This window comes from Phaseolus vulgaris, chromosome 9 (genome assembly GCF_000499845.2).
Source record: "Phaseolus vulgaris cultivar G19833 chromosome 9, P. vulgaris v2.0, whole genome shotgun sequence".
Lineage (NCBI taxonomy): Eukaryota > Viridiplantae > Streptophyta > Magnoliopsida > Fabales > Fabaceae > Phaseolus > Phaseolus vulgaris.
In genome coordinates, this window is record NC_023751.2 from 13,063,561 (window position 1) to 13,082,081 (window position 18,521).

General features: G+C 30.8%; 2 protein-coding genes across 4 annotated transcripts; one reads left to right on the forward strand and one right to left on the reverse strand.

The window, feature by feature from the left end:
- Positions 1–648: 648 nt before the first annotated feature.
- LOC137820585 (zinc transporter 4, chloroplastic-like) lies at positions 649–2,543 on the reverse strand. Of its 2 annotated transcripts, none has more exons than XM_068624731.1 (4): positions 2,271–2,543; positions 2,125–2,176; positions 1,262–1,968; positions 649–1,162 (listed from the first exon to the last, which is right to left on the reverse strand). In XM_068624731.1, the coding sequence occupies exons 1-4, from the start codon at positions 2,283–2,285 to the stop codon at positions 707–709; spliced, it is 1,230 nt and encodes a 409-aa protein (XP_068480832.1). In that variant the 5' UTR covers positions 2,286–2,543; the 3' UTR covers positions 649–706. The 2 variants fall into 2 exon arrangements, with proteins under 2 accessions (XP_068480832.1, XP_068480833.1); XM_068624732.1 differs by having other exon boundaries at positions 1,262–2,018.
- A 4,475-nt stretch (positions 2,544–7,018) lies between these two features.
- Positions 7,019–10,469, forward strand: LOC137822904 (uncharacterized). Of its 2 annotated transcripts, none has more exons than XM_068627927.1 (7): positions 7,019–7,413; positions 7,506–7,605; positions 7,679–7,799; positions 8,018–8,139; positions 8,256–8,377; positions 9,535–9,694; positions 9,779–10,469. In XM_068627927.1, the coding sequence occupies exons 1-7, from the start codon at positions 7,254–7,256 to the stop codon at positions 9,804–9,806; spliced, it is 813 nt and encodes a 270-aa protein (XP_068484028.1). In that variant the 5' UTR covers positions 7,019–7,253; the 3' UTR covers positions 9,807–10,469. The 2 variants fall into 2 exon arrangements, with proteins under 2 accessions (XP_068484028.1, XP_068484029.1); XM_068627928.1 differs by having other exon boundaries at positions 7,064–7,413; positions 9,784–9,919.
- Positions 10,470–18,521: the final 8,052 nt, after the last annotated feature.

An 18,521-nucleotide genomic window follows, 5' to 3' on the forward strand; every position in this document is an offset into this window, starting at 1 on the left:
TATGCAAGACTCCTTAATATTACAGTTAAGGTTGTAAACCCTGTAACTCTACTCTTACTCTGACTTTGAAGCTGCTACCGCTAGCACACCACCAACGACAGACACCACCGCTATGAATGAAATAAACCGTCGTCTAACTCGAAATATCAACCGCTCATTTTCTTCTCCACATTAACTTGCGTTTGTGAAACAACAAGCAAGAAACAAGAAAGTATCATGCTTTGAAATACTAGAATTTCATATCAAAATCACATTAGTTACATCAAATTTATCACAGATGAATGCAGAGAAAAAATTGAGTCTTCATAGTTTCATACCAAAATTGGTAGTAGCAACTAAAGTTCGTATAAAAATTGCTATTATTTTAAGGTAAATGATGCTCGCAGGGAGACTGGATATGAACAAATTAAAACAAAATAATTTTACTCAGATATGGAATAGTGCGGCTTCTTATACTTTTTTGATACAAACTTTAATTTTCTTCTTTTTATTGCAGTTCCCTTGTTTGGTTGACGAGATCCTTATGTCAATGTTTTCGTAAATTTAATTAAAAAATGATTAGGTTCTTAGAGAGTGGGTATGTGTTTTTTATCTACGTTCTTCTAGTTAAGAAAAGTAAAATCGAATTGGATCGGTGGGAAGAGAAAGGAAACAAAAAGAAGAAATACTGAACAATGTATTATTACACCTATGTAAGGGAGGGACATCAAGCCCAGATTGCGAGCGAAGACATCAATCCAGCTCCAAGGAAAAGCATGCAGTAAGAGACTATCTGGAGCCTGAAGTTACAACTCATTCTCTTGCTAAGAAAATCCGCAGCTATCAAATCTACCAAAGCCATGTAGACCAAAATCCCCGACGACAAGGAATCGAGAATACCTTCGGTGATGAGTGCACCGGGGCTGTAAGGGTTATACCCTGAAGAAATGGCCGTTCCTATCGAAACACCCAACGGTGTAGTCAATGCAAAAAAACAAGCCATTATGGTTGCCGAGGAGGCTTTAAACTGCGCTTGGGAAATGCACCCTCCAAGCGCAAACCCTTCAAAAAACTGATGAAAAGACAACGCCGCAATCAAAGGCCTTATGGTACAAGGACTTTGAGAAACCCCCAGAGACAACCCGATTATAACCGAATGTGATACAATCCCAAGCTCCAACACCTGCAATGCAAACCCAGTTATGCATTTTCACTCACAATACTAACTATTACTAGTTACATTAACTACACCTTTATAAAACACACAGATTTAATTATTTACCTGAGAAACCACGACGTGTCGAACGTCGGTTTCTTCTCCATCTTCCATGTGGAAGTGGCCGTGGAGGTGACCGTGACCGTGTCCATGGGAGTCCGCATGCGCCTCCTCTTGTTCCTTCTCGTTGCCAATGCCGTGACACGACTCATGGCCATGGGGGTGGTTATGTCTATGATGCGCGGCATGTGCATGCATCCCCACGATGTGCATTCCCCCACTCTCTTCTTCTCCGAACACCTTCCCGGGTTCGGACGACCCGACCCGAGACTGCTCCTCAGAGGGGCGGTTGAGCCCCTGCTTGCGCTCGTAGTACTGCGTTCCCACGAAATCGAGGAGGAGAGTGAAGAGCGCGGCCATCATGGCGAAGAAGCCGGTGAAGGGAAACTTTTTCCACGGGAACGCAGGCAGGCACGGGTGCTGGAGCGCTTCGGTGGCATCAGAGAGCATGTGGACGAATCCCGTGGCCAGAATCACCCCGGCGGCAAAGGCCTTGGCCCCCACGAAGAGGTTACCGTCGGTGCGGAGGAAGCGGCGGTGTTTTCCGACGAGGGGGATCGCGATTCCGGCCATGCCGGCGAGGAGAATGGAGGCGATGGCGACAAATTTTAGAACCAACGCCGCTGACTCGTCTCGGCACTGGTCTAACTCAGTGCCTGCGCAGCTGGAGTTGGTCATCGATTCTCGAAGGTTCTGGAAGAAGGACGGTTTCTCTATTTGGGAAAAAGCAGCGGCTCAAGAGTTTAGAAAATAATCGATTCACCTATAAATATATGTACGAGTTGAATTATAGATATATTAGAATTTGCGATTCGCGTACATAGTGTGTGTGGATTACTTGAGAGCGTTCAGAATCGATAAAGTATTACCTGAGAAGAGAGAAGTTTTTCCAACCAGTTGGTCGAGCAGCGGCCACAGATCCTAAAAAATAGAGACAGAGAAGAATGATTATCGATTACATCGAAAGCGATGCCGCATAAAGAGAGAACAATAACAAAGGAAAGAAGGAAGAAACCTCGGTAAAAATCATGGGAGTGAGGGGAAAAGAAGGAGATGCTTTGTGGGATGAAGATAGAAACTGGAATTGAATAACAGTATAAATAATAAAGTGGAGAAGATTGGGGTTGAGATTGGGAAATGGATGCCAGGGAGGGGTTGGAGAAGCTTGTTGGCGAAAATGAAGAAGAGTGTCGTCATATGAAGGAGAGAGAGAGGTGCCACAGTGACTACTTGATTCTTCGGTTTCCCCTTTTTGCAATCAAATGACCCCGATAGTGTCGACATTCTTGCATCACCTATAATATGCTATATGCAATTTCTTTCTCTCCCATTTTTCTATTTTATTTCAAAACAATACTTTCTTTAAATATTCTCGTTACATTTTTTACTACATTTTTATTTATTAATCCTTCCGCTTAAAATGTTACCGTTTTTTTAATCATCTTATTCCGCCGTCTCCATACACGTCGCCTAATACTATATGTACATAATGTCATGTTTATAAGAAATACAATTATTTATCTAATTTGTACATTTCTTTTATTAGGCATAATTATGCTCAATTTTATCAATTAAAAAATAGAATAATTTTAAAAAACTTCTAGTCTACGTGATATGATTAGGTCACTCCCACCTTTGACCGTTTCTGTTCCGTTTATTAAAGAGAGAAAAAGGTAGAAAATAAACTAAAAATGAATTAAAAAATGTTATTTAATTAGAAAAGGTATAATTTAATAAGATTATTTTATTTTTATTTTGTCTTTTGTAGTGTTTTTTTTTTCTGGATGTGGAGTAGCTGAGTATATTTAAAAATAAAATTTGTAAATAAATGGTTTTTGTGTAATTAATTCGAGGAGTAGTAATTTTTTTAAATTATTTTATTTTATAAGTTAGTTGGAGGTTTTTGTGATTGGACTATAAAGTTGAATCACTTCTCCAATATTTCATGTTTATTTATTATTTATTGATAAAAAATACTTTTATTCATAACTATATTTAATATTAAATTTTCATTATGTACTATTATAATTATAATAAAAAAAGTAAAAATATATACTCATAATTATTACGGATATTTCATGTTAAATTATATATAAAAAAACACTTAAAAATAACCAATCGTAGCAGCACAAAAGCCTACAAATCACCTTCACATCTTTTCACGTGAATCACTGCTATTATTCATACATATATATAGAGAGAGACAACTTGTATTCCTTATATAAAATTAAATTATAATGAAATTATCTATTGATTATATATAAAATATGAATTTTCAAAATATCTTTACTCAGCTGAATTTCCTCATTTTTCATCTTCTCCAGAACATCTTAAAAGGAAACGAAGGTTGCACTTATAAATTCATGGAACTAAAAATTAGTTTAATAATAATGATTAATAAATAAAATAAAAAACTGTTTAGTTGTTGTTCTACGACATTCCCTCACAGTTAATTATTTTTTTTAAAGTACGACATTTTTTCAACAGATCTATTGTGGCTGGTTGGTAAAGACAACACGCTGCATTACGCATCAGATAACTTTTTAAAAGAACCAATGACATAAGTATGATTAGTTTATTACTGTTTTCCCATTGTTTTGTTACTCCTCGCTGAATGCAATGGAAACTGCTGGCACTAAATAATGAAGAAAAAGTAATCATAAAATAAACCAAAAACAAAATTCTTGTATATCCATGTCTTGAATAATTGAAACTATTTATTTAATATTAAATTAATTTTAATATTTTATTATGCAGTATCGTTGTTCACATCACTTACAAACCATTTAATAGAGAGAAAAAATGAGTATAAATAAGCACGTAAATGCAAATAAGTGGAAATAAAATAAAATAAAAGCTTTTGAGTAAATTTAAAAAGAAAATGTATAAATAAAATAAAAGTAAACAAATAAAGTAATGAGTATGTAAGAACCTATTAAAATAACTTTAAAGGAAAAGTAATATAGTATAAATATTTTATTACTAAGGTGGAAAAAAACTATATAAATAGAAAAATTAATTATTCAAGTTTTATTTTAAAAGAATACCAATTGTTTACAAACTTTTTTTTTCCTTTCCCAATCTTATCCCTAACTTCCTGAACTCATTTGTTATCAAAATCATGATTAGAACCATTGAATTTCTGAGTTTGTCTCATTAGAGTTTTAGAAAAAGTAAGTTTGTTTCTATTCTTTCTTTTTTCGAGTTAATTTTGAACTTGTTAAATTATTTTTGGGTTGCATGTGGTGTTTATAGCTTCAAGATTAGTTTATCTTAAACTATCCTTGGGATTTGAATCCATTTAGGATTTACAGAGTGACATTTCTTTAATTTTGTTTCTGATTTTTATTTTTTGGATTTGATTTTAAAATGTTTAGGTTGGTTTACACAATCTTTAAGAACTCATTCAGTAACATTTTGCGGGAAGATCGAGAATATCATTTGATTGTAGTTCATTTGGGAACCATTATAGCTTGCGTCAACAATCCTATAATTGGTGTGTACCTTTTTTTTACCTCATTATACAGACACCTACCTCAAGTCAAGATTTTAGTTAAGTATAATACTAACAAAAACTAAAGCAGAACATGAAGAATAAAAATTAGATTATTTAATTCAAAAATAGTCACTACAACTCCAATTAAACAAATAAATAAATTAGTGTAATGTTCTTACCTTACTGTTGTTTTAAACTAGTTTGATCTCGTAAGTGTATCTAAATTATTATGAAGGGAAAGAAGTATATTGGTCGAAATTCATCTGATTCTTAATTAATATTTCTGATTAATAGGAATGTATATTGGTATATAGGTGTGTTGGAATATCTGAAGAATATTTGTAACATCTTTCGGTTAATTAGTATTTAACTCATTTGTTGAAATTTTTTTTTTTTTGCATATTTTAAAATATAAATATGACTCATTAAATGTTATTATTGTTATTTATTGTGTGACTCGAGGTGTTATTTGACTCGATTAGTCAGTAACCAAATCCAAAACTAACTCATCAAGTACCAACAAATATATTATTATAAAATAAAGAATATTTGACCACTTACCTTACCTTAAGTAATGTTTTTACAACATTTTAAGTTAACTATGATCGGAAAAAATACTTTCAAATAAAAAATTCTTATGATTTATGTTAAATATAATTTAAAAAATGTTGAAAATAGATGAAAAAACAAAAATTATTCTACACTTGTCCATAAAAGAATACTTATTGGGTTGAGGATGAACCCAACAACCCTTTTCTGTTTGACAAATTCTTCCTGCACCATGTCAATTTCCTACTGCATCCAATTTGTCAATGAAATGATAAAAAAAACTTCTAAAAAAGATGAAAATGACTTTAAATAAAATGTGGGTATAGATAAAAAAATTCAGAATCTTTTTTTAAATACATTTTTTATTTGAATTTCCGAAATATATTTATGAATTCCAAAATTCATTGTCAATGAAATGATAACTTCTAAAAAAGATGAAAATGACTTTAAATAAAATGTGGGTATAGATAAAAATATTTCAGAATATTTTTTTAAATACATTTTTTATTTGAATTCCCGAAATATATTTATGAATTCCAAAATTCATTGTCAATGAAATGATAAAAAAACTTCTAAAAAAAATGAAAATGACTTTAAATAAAATGTGGGTATAGATAAAAATATTTCAGAATATTTTTTTAAATACATTTTTTATTTGAATTTCCGAAATATATTTATGAATTCCAAAATTCATTGTCAATGAAATGATAAAAAAACTTCTAAAAAAAATGAAAATGACTTTAAATAAAATGTGGGTATAGATAAAAAATTTCAGAATCTTCTTTTAAATACATTTTTTATTTGAATTTCCGAAATATATTTATGAATTCCAAAATTCATTTTTCAAAATACATTTTTTTATTTTGTGTTTCAATTTTATTTTTTACATTTCAGATTTTTTTTAAATAAGATTTTAATTTTCAAAGTGTATTTTCTAAATTTCGGATTAACTCGGAATAGGTAATAATTTTGAATTTTTTTAAAAATAATAGGAGAGAAGTTCAAATTGGTATGGTGCAAGAATTTGTCTTTTCTTTTTTACCCCTTTCTCATTGAGATTGGATTGAATGGACAAAAATTATGGGTCAACCCAGAGTTACTAATTAGGCTCTTCGGCTCACTAAACAGACTCTCTGGTAAAATGGCTGATTCTTTCTACACTTTCACATTTTTTTCCATAAATTTTCATATTTTCAAAAATATTTATATTTACAAAAAAATTTCATATGTTCTTTTCTCAGCTTCATAAATTTTCATATTTTCAAAAATATTCATATTTTAAACAATATTTCTCTGTAATATTTCAGATTAGGTAATTTGGAAGTTTTTTTTTAAATTCGTAATTAGTTTCCAGATAAATTGATAATTTTTTTTATATACATGATTAATTTTCGGATTATATAATTTGAAAATCTTTTTTCAAATACGTGTCCGGATTATATAATCCAAAAATTATTTATGAGGTGACAGAAAAAGAATAAAAAAAAGTATTTTTATATTTTCTATGGAGCTGACAAAAGAATTCATGGAGGTGCAGGAAGAAACTCTTGAGCCACCTCAATCTATGAAAGCAGAAAAAAAAATGAGAAAAGGGTGGGACAAAATCACGTTAGAAACGTTGATTTCATAGCCACGTGGGACCTACCTAAATCAAATCAAAACGGCGAAGTTAAACGTACTTTTATCTATTATTTATTTGCGTTTGAAGGAAGAAAAAAAAAATAGGAAGTCAAAATCAGAACCGCACTGAAACCCCAGAACCCAAACGACAAATTTTCTCTTGGCAGTGTGGGGACACTGTTGTGTTGGGAGTGCAAACAGACGAAAACACTTTTTCTCGAAACCCAAACACTCCACCTTCTTTCCTTTCTTCATACCTTGAAACCGCAAAATAAGAAGAAAGAAAGAGCGGTTGAGACAGAGGAGAAGAAGAAGAACAAGAAGAAGAAAACGATGGATTTGGGTTGGGTGATGAATCAACAATGCAGAAGGTGGACGACAAGTCGTGTATGTGGAGCAACGTTTCTGTGTTGCATGTGCTTAATCTTCTTCACTCCCACAATCCCTCGCTCTCCCAAGCACCACCAATTCGTTGACATGCGCAATCTTCTCGGTAACCACCCACATTGTGCACGAGATCATAATTTTGGGGTGAATTTTGTTTCGGTTGCTTCATCCATGTTCTCATGATTTTGGGTTCTCCAGGAGTACCTAACACGTTGAATGTGATGACGAATTTCCCGTTCTTAATTGTGGGGATTCTGGGCCTCGTACTTGCCCTCGAAGGAGGTGTCTTCAACATAAGGTTTTGGTTCCTGCGTAACGAAATTGGTTTGTTCCTTTCCAACCGTTTATTTGACATCGTTGTGTTGTTGCAGTTCCCAAGGTGAGGTTTGGACTTGGGCACTGTTCTATGCTGGAATAGCTGGGGTGGCTTTTGGCTCTGCTTATTACCATTTGAAACCCGATGACCACCGTGTGTTGTGGGACACTTTACCGGTTAGTTAGTATTCTATGTTCTATCTTCGATCCTGCTATTGCTCTATTGTTTTCAAACTGGTTGATTTATTCGGTGCCATGTGAGGTTTTCTGGTTAAATTAACTCATTTCAACACTAAAATTACTTTCCTTGCAAGTTGTAATTAAGTGGGGTCACTCCTTATTGTCTCTGTTTTTTTTTTTTTTATTGTAAAGCTCAATGGTTTTGTGGATGGCAGATGATGGTGGCCTTCTCCTCACTTTTCTCTAGCTTGGTTGTTGAGAGATTTGGCCAGAGGATTGGGCTGTGTTGTCTGTTTGCACTTATTGTTGCTGCCTTTCTATGTTTAGTTTATGAACGGTTAGTTTCTTCTTTCTTTTAATTCATTCCTATTCTGTCTTGGATGCTTATACGCCAAGTGAAGGTGCTGAAGTAGTCAAGTTCTATGCTGAATTCTGTCTGCTAGTTGGTTGCAGAATTTATAATGATATTCGGTTCTGCGTGATATTCCAGTTGACTCTGCCTCTAACTATTCCAGTAATAGCACTCATGTACCGCTCCAAATATACTCACTCAAGATATTGGTTTTTGTCTACAGGTAAGCCGTGGACAATGTAATTCTCTAGTTTTACTTAGCAAAGTTTCTTTAAGACTCTGTTCCTGCTTTTTTATGTGGAGAACTACTTCCATGTATAAATTTTAAATGTTAAGTAAATATGAATTTTTCGAGCCAGTGTCTCATTCAGGGAGCAAGTGCCTAGGATATATCGTAAAATCTAATATAGGAGCATTTGTTTGTTAACTAAGCAACTTGAACTAAAGTAATTTTAGTATCTGTTTATAATGTTTCCTCTTTTGCGACCTGCTGTCATTTCTCTAACCAAGTTAGTAATAGATTAACAGGAAAAGAAGACTATACTAAAATATGTAAACCTTATGTCGTTAATAGCGTTTAAGGTAACACTCTATTTACTGAGTTTGGGAGGATATCTTGTGCTATCTTTAGAATGCTTGATATGAGAAAGGATGCTGTCATTCCACTTCTTAGTCACATTAACTACATAATTTTGAACTTAAATGTTTACTAATAAGGACTTATTTGATAAATTTCTTTATAAGTATTTATTGGTGAAAAAAAAAGGTGAAAAGAATTGAGTATTTTCTATAAATATGTTATATGTTGTGAGATGGGTGAAGAGTGTTGAAGTTGGTTTACAGTTGTGTGATTCAGAATATTGCCTCCAGTCCTGATTTCATGTATATTGTAACACGAAGTAGGTTTAAGGGCATGCCAACCCCATATTTATGCTGTGACATAATTGTACTTTTATTAGGAGACCTTCTCAGAAATAATGATTATTCATGAAGTACACCTTCCATTGTATGTTTATGGGATATAACTCTTTCAAGTTTTTGTAAGCCACCATTTTCAATCTATCCATTAACTTTTATCTCTAATTGGCTGTGTTGTTTTGAATATTATATTGGACAAAGTTCACCGTTATACTTCAGAAATAAATCTTGATGTCTGTATTTCACCACGTATTGCATGTCAGTGTTGTGGTCCTGTAAAAGTTGAAACATGCTTCACTTATAACCCACTGCCCTCAAATGTGTTATTTTCCTGAATTATGCAAATTTTAAAGAAAATAAAGCAGCTGCTAACGTATGATTTGAGGATATCCAAGTTAAGCAGTGACCATAATCTATTAAATGTTGTGCATATGCTCTGAATCCTGAACTTTCCTGCCACAGGGATTTATCTGCTTGCAAAATTTGAAGGTGTTACTGACAAGAAACTGTACCATGTAAATAACTACGTTATCAGTGGGCATTCTTTGGAACACTTGTGCTTAGCACTGATCCCAATTTCACTCACCGTAATGCTCATCTACAGGGAACTTAAGTTTAAAAGGTAATAATCAAAATGTCTTGTGGCTATGCTTAAAAATTGGTATACTGTCATGTTTTTCTTATACGTCTATTGGGTTGATGACAGAGTAGTTGATGTTAAAGATCGACCATGAGAGGCACAGAGAACTGATGATTGTTATTTGCTCCTGGATGGTCGAGAGACGTTGCATTGCAGTAATGAATGAGTGAAAATGCCTTAGGATTATATAAACCATGGTCGGCAAATTAGATGAAGTTCTCCTCCATAACTTGTAAGTGTTACTAGTTTAGCTGTATAGTGGGGCCAAATTCCTTTATCTTTATTTATAAGGGAATCTCTGTAGACACCAATCTGATCTTGCCTGGTGGGTCGTCATGTGTATGAAAGCTTGTGCTTTTCAGATTATATAGGGATGTCATATGTATGGTTGAGGACAAGAGGTTTCTAACTTGACTTGGTTTTTCTTTGTCGTTGTTCATTGCCCTTCTGAAAACTGTGACAGCATTATTGATGCACCAACGTGAGGCATTGAGAATTTTGTAACTAGTCTGCGCAGTGTTTATATTTCGTGAGTTTGTTTTTTGGGATGTGAGAATAACTAACATGCAGAAAGCACGATAGATTCTGCTGTGAACTTGTGACAGACTTAAGATTGCGTTCTTCTGTGTTGGCCTTGTGGATTTATTATGGATGAATCCAGGTGGCAAAAGATGATTGGGATTCCCATTAGTAAATTTCATGGCACGTGTTGGTGCTTTAGATGCTTACCTGGCAAATATATGCTCCCTTCACATGCTCTTGCTTTGTCCTTCTGAATAACTTTTATGTCTGCTTATTTTATGGCTCCTAACATATGCATAATCATGTGCCTTGTACCCATATTCACATAATTACTTATTTGTATTACGTTCAGTGATCTTTCGTTTCTTCTGCCCCCACCCCCTTCTCCATTATGGTAAGGGAAGATCAAATATGCTTTCAACATTGAAAATTTGTAAGATAATACTTAAAAAGATCAAAATCCTTCTTAGAAGGATATGAGGTTTTTCAACTTACTCTCTCATACTTCTCTGCCTTCACACACTAATGCTATGCCTGTAAATTTATTTATAATATTTTAATAACTTTTACAAGGATGGGTCTAAATTAACTAGATTCAATAATCTTAATATCTCATTGAACATTATAAGTAGCTATTGTCGATTTATGAGCCTACATACATCCATACATTACCTGCTTAGATGATAAATTAAAATGTTGGCTTTATAATCCGCTAACGAAGCCACAACACATTTTGTTCTAGGATTAGGAACATTTGTGACAATAAAGCTAAAACGTTGTGTTTTTCCAAGAAAGAAGAAACGCAAATAAAAGTTATTCAGCTTTCATATTGTTTTTTCGTATTTGGGATTCAGCTTTCGTTTGTGTTCTTAAAACTAATTTCAACAGACAAGTTTCACTTGGATAAACTGAAACTTAGTAACTTTTAAAAATGGGTTTCTAGGGCTAGCTACAGTACCAAATTACTATCTCAACCCGGAGTAGTTAACCTCAAATGTAACTTTCATACAAAAACTGTTATATGCTATATCGTTTAAATTCGATAAGATCAAATATGGATTTGAACTAAAAACATAATTTGATTTTAAATAAATTAGCTACAGATGTTAGAGATTCCACATAAGAATTTCATAATATATAATAATAAGCAATTTAATAATTGATTAGGATGAGTTTTAAGGCAAAACAACCCACTTGATTTGACTCTAGAAACTAGAAACATTGCAGTTTAATTTGAGTTTATTTAAATACAATTTCAAATCCAATGCAGTATTTTTTTCTATTAAATAAAACACCACATATAAATAAAAAGGTAAATACGTATTATTTAAATTTAATATATTTATTAAAAGGAAAATTTAGCCAGTGTAGAGTTTATTCGAATTTATTCATTCTTTATATAAACACACGTGTTTTCCATTTATGCATGTTATTTTCAAATTAATTTGTATAAAATCTATTACATGTTCATAATTTTATTTAATTACAATGAAATAAACAAATAATAAAAAATGAACTAATTCAAATAATATTTTTAGTTCAAATATCGAAAAAGTTTCACTGAAATGGTGATTATGTTGCGATGTTTTAGTTCAAATCTAGATTGAAATTATGATCATATTTATTATTAAATTTCACTCGATCTCACAAAGTTATCATTTATATAATAAACATTTTTGTGTTTTACATACACTTTTATAATTATACACATGTAAAATAATATAAATTTATAATGTATTTAGAAAAAAAATATTTTAGTTTATAAATTAGTATTGTTGGACAATTCAAAGGAAGAAATAACCGGAAAAATGTTCATCCATGGACCCGGAGCTAATCACATGAATTAACATGATAGCGTCTTAAATTTAGAATCATAAAATAATGTTTTTATTTATATGTTCTTCAACTTGTCTATGCTTTACATAATTTGAAATTCCAACCTACACTTAAACTAACAATCTTTTTCCTGCACATGGATCCCTTTTACATTGATATATTTTCCTTGGAGCAGAAAAAATTATCATCCCAAAAAAAAAAAAAATATTTGTCATCACTATCGATTTATAATTTTTCCTTAATAATAAACATTCAATCCAACAAATAATAATTTCATAATCATTAATATTTTCTATTCTAACATAATAAATTTAACAACAAACAATTAATTAAAAATTATAGTATTTGTACCGATACGGTCCACACGACCGATATTCTGATTCGGCATTTAGTCAAATACCAATGGACACATCCAAAATTGTTACGTCTAAACATAATTAATAAGAATAATCAACATTTAAGTGCTAGGTATGCATTTCTAAGCATGATCCAGCTTTCTAATATGGCCCAAAAATAAAGGACGCGTGGTAATTGTATAAATAAGTACAAATTCCAAGAATCAGGCACGTCATCATACAATATTAATAGCGCTGAGTGTCGTGTCAAATACCAAATTCTCACTTAAGCGTTGAAGCGTCTTTTGCATGTACCATCTGAGGACGAGAAGTAAAACAACGAAAGGAGAGCAAGAAGTTTGTTTCAAGAGGAAGGAAAGAAGAGTTAACTGACCGAGAGAGTACTCGAATCGTTCTTTTGGTTCCAATCCCATCTGAGAACAGTATTAATTTTAAAAGAATAATTTTTTTTTACATAAGTATTATACAAATTTTATTTTAATACAGTAAACAAATTTATCAGATTTCAATAATAATTATATATTTGTTAAGTTTTCAATAAGATTCATAAATGTTACATCTCCAAATGTCTAATGCCTAAAAAAACGTGCCATAATAATGATGACATTTATCTCTAGCTTAGTGATATATGAAGAGGCATTGGACTTTCAATATTTGACACTTTTAAAATATTTAAAAAAATCGCCATTGAATACTATACTCGTGCTGAAAAACGTACGAAATACAATGTAAGAAGATAAATCAACTCATATCTACGTGTATTATTCAACTTTGCTCTAATATTAATGTAGAATTTTACATTAACTATATATTAATACGAGCATAGTATAGAATTAGTATAAGTAATATGTGATTTGTGAAAATATGTATGTATATATTTGTTATGTATTTATTATTTTAGTTTTTGTTTCAAATTATTAAAATAATCTTTATTTATTTGATATTTTATTTTAAAATATTTGTAATTAGAAATTTTTATTATTGTTTAACATAAAAAAAACAAAATGCTGTTAATAAGACTCCATGAATATTTCTCTCTAACTTTTTTATAAAGGCTAGATAAATGTATTGAAGTCATTTGATTTAGTAATTAAATTAAAATAATTTTAATCTAATTTTTTAATGCAAGGTTAGATTGTTTATCATTAAGAAATGATATTATGGATAAAGTTAGATTTCAAGTTCTTTTTAACAAATTCAATAATAAACTTAGTAATCAGTGTTTCAAAAAATTATATGCAAGAAAGTGTTAGAAATATAATACGATAAAAATGTGATTTTGAAATTTTTATATCAAATAATAAATTAGACGCTTAAAAATAAAACAAAAATAAAGTATATTTATTCTCCCTTTCTTTCATCAACAAATTTATTATTGATTTTTTAATTAATATGTTATAAAATTATTATGTAAATTAATTAAATAATATGACTAATGTGAAAAAAAAATTAGATTTTGAATTTAAGTGTGATTTAATAATATAGAATGGCTCAATGGTTAATGTTAATGTGGGAGGTTATATGTGTATAGATATTGAAAACTGATAAAAACTTAATAGAGATTGGAAATATTAAAGAAAGATGATTATGCATTACTCGTAAAAAGGTCAAATCAAAAGTTAAACCTCATAGTTTATACACTTCTTTGTTTGTTCTTGACAGTCCTTCGGTTGATATTTCAATGGATTTTGGGTTTGTCATGGACTCAAGGAGAGAAATATTTTATTTTTGTGGTTATTGACAGATTTTCCAAAATGACTCATTTTATTTCTCGTAAAATTGATGATGCTTACCATGTAGCTGATTTGTTTTTCAGGGAGGTAGTAAGACTTCATAGATTACCAAGAAGTATTGTGAGTGATAGGGATACAAAATTCCTAAGTCACTTTTGGAAGAAATTATGAGGTAAGTTAGGTATCAAACTTTTGTTTTCGACTACTTGTCATCCACAAACAAGTGGCAAAATAGAGGTAGTGAATAGAACTTTGACTATCTTACTTAGAACTATTTGGAAAAAAAAATTTGAAAGCTTGGGAATTATGTTTACCTCATATTGGGTTTGCTTACAATAGGGTTGTTCATGTAGCTTTCTCACATAGTCGGCCTTAGTCTGTCTTGTGGTGCCTCCCTTTCTCCAGGTTTTCATTGTTAATGTTTTTAATTGATTCCATTCTGTCAAACAAGGTTTGATAAGCCTAAGGATGATCGTCACAAGAATTGGTGAATTCTTTAGAAGATCGCAAGATGAAGGGAAGAACCCTAGCATAAATATATTCTCTCTATTAAATTGTCAAAACATTCATCCTCATTCTAAATTCCAAAAGTGTATAAATACAAATTTAGTTATAGGTCTTGTCTCGTTTGTAAGTAAATAAAATAAAAATACAATCCCTATATTTTAAGAAAGAGTCATTTGTCCTAGTGATTAAGTTGATACTTTATAATTGGTTCAAATCCTAACTCCAAGCATAATAATAAATTATAATAATATTATTTTATTCTAATATTTCAAGCATATTGTGCATGTAATTAGCTTAGTCTTTTTAAAGTGTGGGTCATGCAACAATTGGGTCTCCAAAAGATTAGCCACCTCGTGTTGCAATGTCTCTTGGGCGCCTTTCTCTTGTCATGGGTCCACCTATGTCTATGTCTGGAATTATTTCTTGGTCAAGTTTCTCCTCACCATGCCCTTGGGCTTGGATGTCCACATTATTCCATCCCTCTTGAGAAAGACTTGACAAAGCTTCATCATCCCATAATGTCCTCCAAAAGCGAGTTAGGAATTTTGTATCTCTATCACTCACAGTACTTTTCGGTAGTCCGTGAAGTCTTAATACCTCCTTGGAAAACAAGTCAGCTACATGACAAACATCATCAATTTTTTTACAAGAAATAAAATTAGCCATTTTGAAAAATCTATCAAAAACCACAAAAATATAATCTTTCCCTCCTTTAGTTCGTGGCAAACCCAATACAAAGTCCATTTAAATATCAATCCAAGGACTATCAGGAATAGGCAAAAGAGTGTACAAACCATTAAGTTTGACTTTTAATTTGGCCTTTTTACAATTAATGCAATTTTTACAAAACTTTTGCATGTCACATTTCATCTGAGGCCAATAAAAATGTTCACGCAGAGTGTCAAAGGATTTTTGATCCCCAAAATGCCCCATTAGCCCTCCCTCATGTGCTTCTCTTACTAAAAGATCCCTAATGGAATATTTAGGAACACACGATCTTTTCTCCTTAAACAAATAGTCATTGTTCCTGAAAAATCCATTAGTGTTAAACTTTGTGCAAACATTAAAAATTTCATCAAATTTAGAATCACGTGAATACATTTCTTTTAAAAATTCAAGACCAAACACTTTTGTTTCAAGAGTAGCAATCAACACATGTCTTTTAGACAAAACATCATACAATTCATCCAGTAAATCATCTAACTTGGGAATAGGGTGTATATACTTAGTGCTCTACAATATGTGCACATCCTTCAAGAACCATCCTTTTTAGGCGTCAAAATGACTGGAACAACACATGGGTTCATGCTCTCTTGTACCCATCCTTTGTTCATCAATTTTTCAACTTGAGTTTGGAGCTCCTTTGTCTCTTGAGGGTTGCTTCTATAAGCTGGCCTATTAGGCAAAGATGCTCTTAAAAGAATATCAATGTGGTGTTCAATTCCCCTTAAAGGTGGGAGTCCTCTAGGAATTTCAATTGGAAACACATCCTTGAACTCCTGCAAAAGAGAGTCAACACTAGGAAGAAAATTAATTTGGTTAGAATGGTCAAGCAACCAAAGTGTTTGTTTTTGCAATAAAAATGTTTGCTAGAAAATAGCAACTTCTTCACTTCATTCACTTTCAGTAATCCACTTATTTTTCTCTTATGTGTTTCTCTCTTCTTAGGTGTTTCACTCTTTATATGTGTATATATATTGAAATTTGATAAAAAAAAACTTAATAGAGATCTAAAGAAAGACGGTTATGTCTTGCAAAAAAAAGGTTGTTTGTTGGCCATCAAGAGTGTGACAAGAAAATAACTCCAAAAATAGATTGAGAAACTACTCGTATAGCAATTGTCTTGGGTCAAAGTGAGTGTTTATATCATATTTATTATAATCGAATGTACAATATGTGAGAATCATAGATAATATCATATATTTAATATTTTTTTATCACTATACGACTATAAATTAATATAAAATAATTGACTAAATTATGTTTGATTTCTTGCATATATCTTATTGTGTTGTTTTAAATCACTTTAAAAAGATTGCTACTTTTAAATCATTAACATTTTATTAGTGTTTTTAATTCTTATTACTTACTATAACTATAATTAATCAAGCACAAAAAGATATAAATTAGATTTTTATTAGTATAAATTGTTCAGACATCAAGTTCCTTGAAAATAAGGTTAAGGGAACCTCGTTTCATTTATGGAACCTCGTTTCATTTTCACATACGACGTTAATGTTTCGACATCAAGTTTGTTGAGATATCATTGCTATGGTCAATCACCGCATACGAGATATTGTTCGTTTTGGAGTTTGGAGCTCTGTATGGTTTTGTCCTTAGAAGGCGTCTCGTATGGTTAAAGGAGGAATGTGTATTTAAACTGTCATTGACCTAAACCCGCAAGCAATGTAAGACCATCAAGACGTCTTTTAAGAACAAAACTATGACGAAACTCTGAACTAAAAAATGGACAGTACCTCAAATGCGCTGATGGATCCTAGTGATAATATCTCAATAAACTTGAAATCATAATATAAATCAAAATATTTAATAATTTTGTATAGATAAGATAGTTATATTTTAGTTTTCATCATGTTCTATTAACACTCTTGTTATTTATGATAAAAAAATCTTATGAAGAATCACTTGTATATTATTTCTAAAACAATAAATCATTTTTATTTTTAAAATATTATTTAAACATAACTAGTACATGAAATATTTTCTTTCTAATTATATATTATGAATAAAATCTTTTTACATTAGTTTTAAATGGTATACAAATGAAAAAATTATTATTATTTTTGTATTCCATTCATAATTTGTAATTATAAAAACATAAAACATATATAATGATTTTAGTATTTAGAGATAAAATTCATATTCATGATATCTTAGAAAATAAACGAGTTCACAATAATTTAAAATTTAATATAAAAAATTATATATAATTAGTAAAATTACAAATGCTTAAATAAGTTATAATTATTTTCATAAAATATAATGTTAAAAGGTAAATTATTGAACAAAAAATCTACATAACTATGTTATTTATATCAAATAATGAATATATTATTTAATTGAATCACATATGTTAAAGAAAGTTAGTTATCCTAATTTAAAATATATTTTTGTTATTTTAATTAATGTTTTTGTTTTGTTTTAAGCGTTATATTAATTATATTTAATGACAAAAGTCATTAAAAAATGTCATGATCTGAAATTAATAAATATTTTTGCATAAACTAAAAATATATTTTAATCGATAAAAAAATTAAAGTTCAGAAATGGTGGGACTACTGATTGGAAATTTTATTTAGAAGTTTAAATAGTGATATTTCATTTAATGCAACTTTTCCAACTTCCGAGGTAATAGTTATAAGTGTTGATAGGAACTTGCCCCCCTGTCAATATTTTTTTAACACTTCGACTCTTCAAAAATGTATCTTAACGATACAAATTAATAGTATTTTGGAAATAATTAAGATTAAGTTACCAAGTTACGATGCTGTGGTACTTTCTTTTCCTCATAAAACCATATTATTTTAATTTCTTAATTAACTTTTTTAAAGATATTAGTTAGTATTTTCCTTTGACTTAATTTTTTTTTATAAAAAGTTGTTACAAACAAAAACTCATGAAATTTGACATGCCATGTGTACTTTTTAGATCTCTAGAAATAACTTTTCTGTCACACTAAACATATCTATTCTATCCATGTGAAGTTTAGTGAAAAATAATAAGAACAAAAAGTGTATATACTAAATACTATTATATAAACAATGTTACGAAAAAGATAAAAGAAAAACAAGGAGTGAAAGTTATGATCGTTAATTTATATAACATTTGGGAGGA

Coding starts and splice junctions, on each gene's coding strand:
- LOC137820585 (XM_068624731.1), bottom strand. Junction 1,969..2,124: donor AAAAACTTCTCTCTTCTCAG/GTAATACTTTAT, acceptor TTTCCCAAATAG/AGAAACCGTCCTTCTTCCAG. Junction 1,163..1,261: donor GACACGTCGTGGTTTCTCAG/GTAAATAATTAA, acceptor TTTGCATTGCAG/GTGTTGGAGCTTGGGATTGT.
- LOC137822904 (XM_068627927.1), top strand. CDS start 7,254: ATGGATTTGGGTTGGGTGATGAATCAACAATGCAGAAGGTGGACGACA. Junction 7,414..7,505: donor TGACATGCGCAATCTTCTCG/GTAACCACCCAC, acceptor TGGGTTCTCCAG/GAGTACCTAACACGTTGAAT. Junction 7,606..7,678: donor GGAGGTGTCTTCAACATAAG/GTTTTGGTTCCT, acceptor GTGTTGTTGCAG/TTCCCAAGGTGAGGTTTGGA.